This window comes from Phodopus roborovskii, unplaced genomic scaffold, assembly GCF_943737965.1.
Source record: "Phodopus roborovskii unplaced genomic scaffold, PHOROB, whole genome shotgun sequence".
In the NCBI taxonomy this organism is placed as follows: Eukaryota; Metazoa; Chordata; class Mammalia; order Rodentia; family Cricetidae; genus Phodopus; species Phodopus roborovskii.
Genome location: NW_026126511.1, coordinates 57,029,525 through 57,039,080, shown reverse-complemented (window position 1 = coordinate 57,039,080; position 9,556 = coordinate 57,029,525). Strand labels below are relative to the sequence as shown.

General features: G+C 53.6%; 1 protein-coding gene across 1 annotated transcript; it reads left to right on the top strand.

The window, feature by feature from the left end:
* Nucleotides 1–1,848: 1,848 nt before the first annotated feature.
* Nucleotides 1,849–6,807, top strand: Cpne6 (copine 6). The gene is made up of 15 exons (XM_051195687.1): nt 1,849–2,030; nt 2,453–2,632; nt 3,045–3,119; nt 3,280–3,354; nt 3,523–3,606; nt 3,697–3,786; nt 4,104–4,208; nt 4,408–4,494; nt 4,965–5,024; nt 5,260–5,393; nt 5,465–5,519; nt 5,601–5,652; nt 5,963–6,096; nt 6,234–6,470; nt 6,651–6,807. The coding sequence occupies exons 1-15, from the start codon at nt 1,863–1,865 to the stop codon at nt 6,786–6,788; spliced, it is 1,674 nt and encodes a 557-aa protein (XP_051051644.1). The 5' UTR covers nt 1,849–1,862; the 3' UTR covers nt 6,789–6,807.
* The last annotated feature ends 2,749 nt before the right edge of the window (nt 6,808–9,556 follow it).

Genomic DNA, 9,556 nt, shown 5'->3' with positions numbered 1-9,556 from the left:
TGAGAGTAGGTGTCTGTGTGTATGTCACAAGTACAGCCCAGCGTTCTTTTATATGTAGCTACAAATACCCTGAACAAGTGAAACACTGTTCAAAGTGCTATGAGAGTGTGTTTCCCACAGCGCGTCGCTGGGGCTGTAACTGTCGTGGTGTCACTGTGAGTTTATGTACTGGCGCCTGTCATGTCAAGATATGTGTGAGCCTGTGAGTCGTGGGTGCATGTGTCGCCATCCTTCCTCTGTGTGGATGTGTGTGTGCATGCTCCACGGCAATGTGTGTGTGTCTCTGTGATGCTGGGTGTGGGTGTGATGTGAAGGAGATGTGTGTCACTATGTCTGTGGGGGTCCTGCCTTGGGCCTGCCCCCAACCCGCCCTCCTCCCCTAGTTCTGTGGCTCCCTCCCAGGCAGTGTCCCTGCCCCTCCCCTCCTCTCCCTCCCAATCAGTTTGTGCAGGGGGGGGAGCTGGTGCTGCGGCCCCCCTCCTCCCCATCCAGGCCCCATAAATAGCAGCAGAGCCGGAGCTGGAGCTGGCGCCAGCGGCTGGAGCAGCAAGGAAGTCAGGGGCAGGGCCAGAGAGCCGGAGAGGAGACCTCAACTAAGAGCCCAGGTGAGCCCACCCTTCCTCCCTAATCCAGGCTCAGTCCTCCCTTCCCTGGCCCAGTCTCCATAACAACATCTCCTCTAGCTCTCAGAAAAGTCACCAGCCAGCCCTACCTGATCCCCTCTCCACCACATGCCCCTGCCTACCTCACGGCATCCACATTAACTGAGAGACTTGTGGCTGGAAGGCAGAGACAGCCCCAAGCCCAGACCCTCCCTCCCATATCTAGAAAGATGTATCAGGAGGCTGGTATCCAGCCAGGGAATGGTCCTGATTCTGACAGAGATACAGGACTGTCACACCCTCCTGGAGATGGACACAGGACAGAAGGGGACAGACAGAGGGTGGGGCACTCAGGCACACCAGTGGACACTCACTCAGGAAGTATGGCATGGATCAGAGAGCTTCACCCTGAGATCTGGACAGGCACAGATAGAAGGGCTGACCAGCCATGAACCCGGGCGGGCATACCCCTGTCTGCTGCTGCCTGAGGCTTGGTGACTCTGCTGGGGGTGGTTGGTGCGCATGCATCCCACAGGCAGCATGGAGGGGGCCATGGCTCCCCCAAAACCCTGTCGCTAAGAGACAGTGCCTGTGTTGCCAAGAAGTGTGAGAACAGGGGGGTGGGGAGCCTGCAAGCTTGTCAAGCTCCGGGGGAGCTCACAACAGAGCCCTAGTCCTGACTCTCACTCCCCAAGCCCACCACCCCTCCTTTCCCATCAACCAACCATACAGTGAGTGGGGACACTAAAACAACGGGGCAGGTTGGCACAGCACCTTCCACTGCCAACCTGTCTCCTGTCCACTGCAGATTTCTTGCCTAAGGCCCATCCTCTTCAGACCTCCAGGGGCCTCTCCATCCTCTTCCCCGCCCCCTTGCCCCACTTCGGTTCCCTAGTGCCAAGACTGAGTGCAGCGCTGGCTCATACGCCAGTCGGGAAATAGCAGAAGGTGCTGAGACAGCAGTAGGCATAAAGCAATCGATGGCCTAGGAACCAAGACTGCCAGGAATCCACTATCCCAACCCTCCAGTCTCTTCCAGTCCCACCCATGACACCTAGGCTGGCAGAGTGACAGAAACATAGGGCTCTGGACTCCTGATCCTGTTCTGCTCAGAGCTTCAGGGAAGTCAAACAGAGGGCAGGGGAAGTGGGCTGCCCTTAAGGACCCCAGCAAGAAGAGCAACGGGTAGTCAAGGACCCCCCCCCAGAGACAAACTCCTCCTCTCTTTTTCCAGGCTGTCTGTTCTGCCCCGGCAGTGCCATGTCGGACCCTGAGATGGGATGGGTGCCTGAGCCCCCAGCCATGACCCTGGGGGCCTCTCGAGTGGAGCTGAGGGTGTCCTGCCATGGCCTCCTAGACCGAGACACACTCACCAAACCACATCCCTGTGTACTGCTCAAGCTCTACTTAGATGAACAGTGGGTGGAGGTGAGGGCAGATTGGTGGGGTTCCCCTTAAGTAACCTTTGTTAACCCGAGAAGGAGGGAGGGTGCGTGAGCAATGAAGCCTCATGGGGGTATGTGAGGATCCCAAAGGACCTTCTCTAGCCATGTGAATAACCTTGAATGGAAGTATGTTATCATTATAAACCCAAACTATTTGGTCAAAAAAAAAAAATCACAGAGCCCCAAAGGGCTGAGGTCTAGTGGGGCAGCAGTACCCCAAATTCAGTTCAGAAGTCAGCTAAAAAAGAAAGATGCTAGTTGATGGGGATTTAAAAAAAAAAAAAAAAGAAGAGGAAAAAGAAAACAAACAAAAACAAAAAAATCAAGGAGAGTCCATGTGGTCAGGGAAGTACAGGGCAGGAACAAGTAGCCTTGTTCCAGAAGGTTCTCATCCCTCTGCTGCAGGCTGAGCGTACGGAGGTGCTTCGCTCCTGTTCAAGCCCCGTCTTCTCCCGGGTGCTGGCCGTTGAATACTTCTTTGAAGAGAAGCAGCCTTTGCAATTCCACGTGTTCGATGCCGAGGATGGAGCAACCAGCCCCAGCAGCGACACCTTCCTTGGCTCTACAGAGTGTACCTTGGGCCAGGTCTGCATTCCATCTCAGTCCTTACATTTGCTACCTCACCATCAGCTTCTGTCTCTGGAAGGCAAGCTGAGAGAAAGGAGCTCTGAAGCTAGTTCTGAGCCTGGAGCGCTCCCTGCCATCCATGGGATGTGTACCCTTGGACAAGATACTTAACCTACTTTTCCCATCTTAAGTGGGGGGGTCGGGGGTATTATTACTGTTACTGTTGTTTTATTTGGTGCTGGGGATTGAACCCATGGCTAAACAGTACTCTACCACTGTACACTCTACAGGCTGCTGTAGAAATTGAACCCTAGCCCAGTCAAAGGACCAACCTTATGGACATTCAGTGGGCATTTGTTTTCCTGCCCTCAAACCCTTGGCCAGGGCAGATGCATGCATTACAACCAGAACCCCCCACCTCTATCTTTAGATTGTGTCACAAACCAAGGTCACTAAACCATTACTGCTGAAGAATGGGAAGACGGCGGGCAAGTCTACAATCACGGTAGGCAAAGTCCCTGAGCTCACTATTGGGCCAAGGTTCAATGTCCCCAAATGGACATCCATTGTGACATTGTTTTTATGACCACCTCCATTTATGAGAAGCATATAACTCAGCTGTTCTGGTGGGAAGAAAATTCTTAACACTGTGTCCTCTTTTACAGATTGTAGCTGAGGAGGTATCGGGTACCAACGACTATGTACAACTTACCTTCAGAGCCCACAAGCTGGACAACAAGGTTGGAACCCCGGAGTCCAGGCATTCGTGCCCCATTAGAGAGCCACGGGCATCCCACTAGAGACAGACTCCAGGGCCCCGGGCCAATGCCCTTCCCAGTGTCACTCCCTCCCTGGCCTCCTCTCGGATCTCACCAGACTCATGAACTTTCCCCGGCATCTATCTCCAGGACCTGTTCAGCAAGTCTGATCCTTTCATGGAGATCTATAAGACCAATGGAGACCAGAGTGACCAGTTGGTCTGGAGGACCGAGGTTGGTGCACAGGGCTGTGGGATAGAGGTGGGCAGATTTTAGTAAAGAAACCTAGACAGGAAGTGACACGGTTCCTCCTGTCTCTCCAAGGTGGTGAAAAACAACCTGAGCCCCAGCTGGGAGCCATTCCGCCTGTCCTTACACTCTCTGTGCAGCTGCAACATCCACCGGCCTCTCAAGGTAAAGCCCCAGGGAAACAGGAGCACTCTGCTGCAGCATCCCCTCAGCTGTCTGAGACCTTCCCCAGGGTACAGCCTGACTCCTCCCTCTCCCTCCTGTGGGATAAATAACAGCTCAGAGTTAAGCATCCCACAGAGGTGCCTTTATCTGAGGCCAGACTGAGCTAAAGAGTGATGTTTAGCAGGTGGCTTCTGGGTAGTTAAGGACTTCTATCTGGGCCTAGACACTGCGGGGTCCCTGCTACCTTACGTGAGACACCTTTGGAGCCACTACCGAGCATCCCTAACCCTGCCCCCTCCCCTTCCCTTTCCCTTCAGTTCCTGGTGTATGACTATGACTCCAGTGGGAAGCATGACTTCATCGGCGAGTTCACCAGCACATTCAAAGAAATGCAGGAAGGGACAGCAAACCCTGGGCAGGAGGTGCCAAAGACCCCATCCTGCCCCCACAACCTCTGGGAAAATCCTGAGACTCTAAGTGACTGGAGACAGAGAGGGTGGGAAATGCCGGGGCTTGGCAGATGGGCAGGCTCATGAGGGTGTGGCCCTGGGAGCATCAGTAGGAAGGGGCACGAAGGTCTATTTGATGGACTTCTGACCTTGCACTGTGGGGTGGGTCTAGATGCAATGGGACTGTATCAACCCCAAATACCGGGACAAGAAGAAGAATTACAAGAGCTCAGGGATGGTTGTGCTGACCCAGTGTACGGTAAGTCACAGTTCACAGCTCAAGCGTCCTCTGTGCCTGCCCTACCACAATCTCAGACCCATACCCTACCTTGCTTTTTAATTAAAAAAAAATACATTTATTTATCGGGGTGTGCTTGTGTGGACACATCAATGCCATAGAGCACACGGGTGCAGATCGGAGAACTGCTCTTGGCAATCATCCCTCTCCTTCCGCCATGTTGGTCTTCAGGCTTGGCAACAGTACCCTTCCCTACTGAGCCACCTCTCCTCCTGTTTATTTTTTTACACTTATTTATTTACTTACTTACTTACTTAGTGTGTCTATCCTTCCCTTGCTTTAAAGACTTGAACTGGAAACCCTTGTTCCATCTCATCCTCAGCTGCAACCTTTAAAACTCTAGTATCCCTCCCCCATCCCCACTTTCCCCATGGAACCTGGCCAAAGCTTCCACAGTCTCACCTACCTCGTTACCCCTGCCCTTCTGCCAGGTGGAAAAAGTACACACCTTCCTGGATTACATCATGGGTGGCTGTCAGATCAGCTTCACGGTAAAGCACCCCAGGGTGGGGGCATGGCATAAAAAAGAGGGAGGAGCTAAGTCATGCAAATTGAAGGCAGCCAGAGTCTCATAGCTCTCATGTACCTTGCATCCAACACCCCACTCAACTATGAGGCTACCTATGGGCTCCCCTAGATTCACCTTGGTCCTTTTAACATATCTAACTCTGGCCTAGCCTGCCGGTTGGGTCTCACGGCTGCAGCATGACCCTCACCTTCACCCAGGTGGCCATCGACTTCACTGCCTCCAATGGGGATCCAAGGAGCAGCCAATCCCTGCACTGCCTCAGCCCTCGACAGCCTAACCACTACCTGCAGGCCCTGCGTACAGTGGGAGGCATCTGCCAGGACTATGACAGGTAGGGAGCAGGGTGCAGGTCAGGAAGGGAGGCCTTGTCCAAGGAGTGCCACAGTGGTTTCTTCTTTCCAGTGATAAGAGGTTCCCAGCTTTCGGCTTCGGAGCTCGAATCCCCCCAAACTTTGAGGTAGGCTGGGTACAAGAGACAGGGAGACGGCAGGGAAACAGAAAGAAGGTATCCCTTCACTGCCTCGCCTCTCTCTTACAGGTGTCCCATGACTTTGCTATCAACTTTGACCCAGAAAATCCTGAATGTGAAGGTAAACTGGAGAGTCCCGCCATCCTACGCCACCACAGATGCTTGCAATCTCCTCAGGAACACAGACTCCACTCCCACGCACTCAGCTCCCTGACCCATCCCTTCTTCCATCCAAGGCTAGCCTTCGCTTGGGAAGAACCCTATGACCCAGCATCTACCCACTTACTTCTCCCCACCCCAGGGCCATCTGACTCTCTCTGCTTAGTGAGGACCCGGGAGCCATCAGGTCTAAGTCAGCAACGGCCATGCTGCTGTGTCTGGGGCGTTCCCTGCTGACTTGTGCCATCTTCACCCCTTGTCTTGTCCTATAGAAATCTCAGGGGTCATAGCTTCCTACCGTCGTTGCTTGCCTCAGATCCAGCTCTATGGCCCTACCAACGTGGCCCCCATCATCAACCGTGTAGCTGAGCCAGCCCAGCGGGAGCAGAGCACTGGCCAAGCCACGGTGAGGAAGCAAAGCAGATGACCAGGTGCTGCCCTGTGTGTCCTCCAGTGGTGTCAGGGTCAGGACCTGGGTTTGGGAAGACTATCAGTGCCCTTTCATGCAGACTCGGCCCCTGTTCCCCCTCTGCTCGCCCTCAGAAGTACTCGGTCCTGCTGGTGCTCACCGATGGCGTAGTGAGTGACATGGCTGAGACCCGAGCAGCCATTGTGCGAGCCTCCCGTCTACCCATGTCCATCATTATCGTGGGCGTGGGCAACGCTGACTTCTCTGACATGAGGCTACTAGATGGAGATGATGGTCCCCTGCGTTGCCCAAAAGGGGTACCCGCCGCCCGTGATATTGTCCAGTTTGTACCCTTCAGGGACTTCAAGGATGTGAGTATTTGATATTCTCTCCCACGGAAAGGGCTTCTCAACAATTCGTGCCCCCCACATCTGCCTTTCTCATCCTTGGAAGATCACTGGAATCCAGCACACCACTCTGAAGTTTATCTGTTGCTCATTTGACCCAGCCGCCCCCCCTCTACTGCCCCTAACCAATCTCCTTCCTCCCAGGCTGCTCCCTCTGCACTAGCTAAGTGTGTCCTGGCAGAGGTGCCCCGGCAAGTGGTAGAGTACTACGCCAGCCAAGGTATCAGTCCAGGAGCTCCCAGACCCTCTACACCGGCTGGGACCCCCAGCCCCAGCCCGTGACTGCCTCTCAACAAGCCAACACTCCTCAACCCTTCAGTGAGTTCTAGGAAATCAAAGGAGTCCAAAGTGGAGCTTTTGAATGGCCCATCTTGGCTGCTATGGCTGGCGGGTAGGTATGCTTCTGACTACCCTACTCCTCTCAGATGCCTGTGCTGACCCCTGTGACTCCAGTGACCAGTGGTGCCCTGCGAGTCCTGAAGTGAGTGGTGGGCCCTGCTCCCACCTCTTCAAGCCCCGTGCCCCTCAACTCTGTGGACCCTCAAGAACTTCCTTCAGTGATTGTGACTTTATGGATATTAATAAAGGGAACTACCCCCACCCCGCCCCCGTACTCCAACCTCTACCCATCATGCCTCAGATGCCCACTGGAGAGTCCATCACTCCCACATACACCATAGAAAAGAGGCCCAGTCTCTTCCCAAATCTGAGTCAGAGCTCTCCAAGCAGGCTGTTGTCTCTGCTAGGAGCCCCTACCTACCCTCACCTCCCAAGCCCAGGGGGTCTAAACAGCATGGGTGTTAATTGCAGGAGATAGGAAAGGAAATGAGGGGCTGTCAAGAGGGCAGGCTGATGCACTCTTAGAGCTGTCTCCAGAGAGACTCCACTCAGTGTCCCAGGGGCTGAACCCCAGCCCCCACACAGCTGTGGGGCAGGCTAAGGAGGGCTTGTGGGGAGGTGAAGGAATGCATCTGTCTAAGGCCTGGTTTTCCTGGTGAGTGTTCATGCACCACACATACCCAACCCTCCGTGAATATGGCCTGAGGCTTCTGGATGTCCAGTTGGGGACTTCCTGAGAAGTGTTCTTTAGCACACGTCACACTTGGCTCCCTTAACTGTGTGTGTTGTGACAACGAGTCTGAGCACTATGTCTCTGTTTTTCTGATGAAGCGAGTAAGGCTTGATTTTGACTCTTCCAAGGTCAGGAAAGAGTCACAACTAGAGGCTTCCTAGCCACAGCACCCACATTCTTCATCACCACAGCATCTTTGCTGTCCCGGGCCACGCATGTCATCTTGAGACCTGGTGTTTGCATGCTGTGGCATGATCTGTGGGCATAAGTGTCTGAGGGTAGTGTCTCTGTCCTTGTGTGCTGGTGCCATGCAAATAAGAAAGGGATACAAGAGAATCAATGGGTCGGGATTGGAACTCCAAAGACAGGAGAGGACACAGATGAAATTCAGAGTAAGGGAAAGGTAGGAGATGGGCCACAGCCTGTAATCCCATCACTTGAAAAGTGAACGCATGGCCAAGGATGGTGGCACACACCTTTAATCCCAGCACCCAGCACACAAGGCAGAGAGGCAGGTGGACTGCACTGCTATGAGTTCAAGGCCAGCTAGGGCTATACAATGGGACACTGTCTCAAACACACACACACACACACACACACACACACACACACAGTAAACCCAGGATCCTGAGTTCGAGGCCAGCCTGGGCTACATAGTGAGAAAGATAAGAGGAACACAGAGTAAAGGAAGAAGGCCTGAGATCCCAGGTAGGCTCCCTCTGCCCCAGCCTCTCCCTGAAATCGTGAATGTGAAAGAGGAAGATGCTGTGAGTCACCACAGGAAGGAGCCCAAGCCAGAGAGGAAGGCCACTGGTCAAAGGCAGGCAAATGAGCAGGGGGCTGCAGAAAGGACTCCTCTCTCAGTCCCCTGCATAGACTAAGGATGAGCTAGGCTAGAGGAAGGGACAGAGGGAACAAGAAATGTGATGGGAAGAGAAGAGACAGCTGGTCAGAGGGTGGGTAAGCGGGGGCAGGAAGGAAGAAAGACATATGGGAGCCACTTCCCACACAGTACTGCTTCTCCCATTTATTATGTCCCTTAGAGGACAGATGACAGCAGCTGATGAGGTGGACACTCCCAGCTCAAAGCCTCTGCTCTGCCCAAAAGCCCTCCCCATATGTTGCTGAACTGGAGGACTGGGTTGCCATGGCAACTGTGAGACCTGGAGGACAGCCACACACAGGCCTAGCTAGGGCCACTGCTGCTCCCGGGCTTTGGTGGTGGTGGTAGTGGTTGGTGGTGGGGGAGGCTCCATCTGGACCATTCCTCACCCCCTCCAATCTACTTTCATTGGCCTCTGGAACTGAGGTGTACACGGCTCAGCTCCACAAAGAGACAGCCGACACATAGGATAGTAGCCTGAAGTAGTGATAGAGAATTAACTCTTTTTAAATGGCAAGGACATTTAACCAGTAACATTAGCTTTTCCTGGGCTTGAGGTTGTTTAATTCACAAAAGCCACACTCTCTCAGCTCCTGCTTATACTGTGAGGTTGCGCTTGCTCAGAGTGGCAAGAGGCACCCTCTGCACTTTGAAAGCCAATGCAGCCTAGAGGGAGTTACAGAGGGCTAGTGCATGTGAGAGCTCCCAGAGAAGCCATGAAGGGGCTCTACCGCCTAAGCTACAGCCTAGAGGCTGAGGTGGAACAGGACGTCCTTTTGGTACAGTCATCTTGGGGCCTTTTGGGGAGACCTTTTAGACTTGCTCACTGTAGACGATGCCAAAACTAGAACGGTGTCAGAAGTCATCTAATCCAAAGGAAAGTTAAATGAAGCAACTGAAATCCGATGGCAATTGCTTTGCTTAAGGTGACAGACATTTTAGCCTCTGACACAGTTGAGACTAGTGCTCTGGTCTCCAGGCTCCCATCCAGGGTGTTTGCTTTGCTGCTTTCGACTCTAGAGGCCACTGCGTTGAGCAGGGAAAAGCATCTTGAGCTGACCTAGTACTCTGTTTGGGAGAACTGAGATCTTGAAA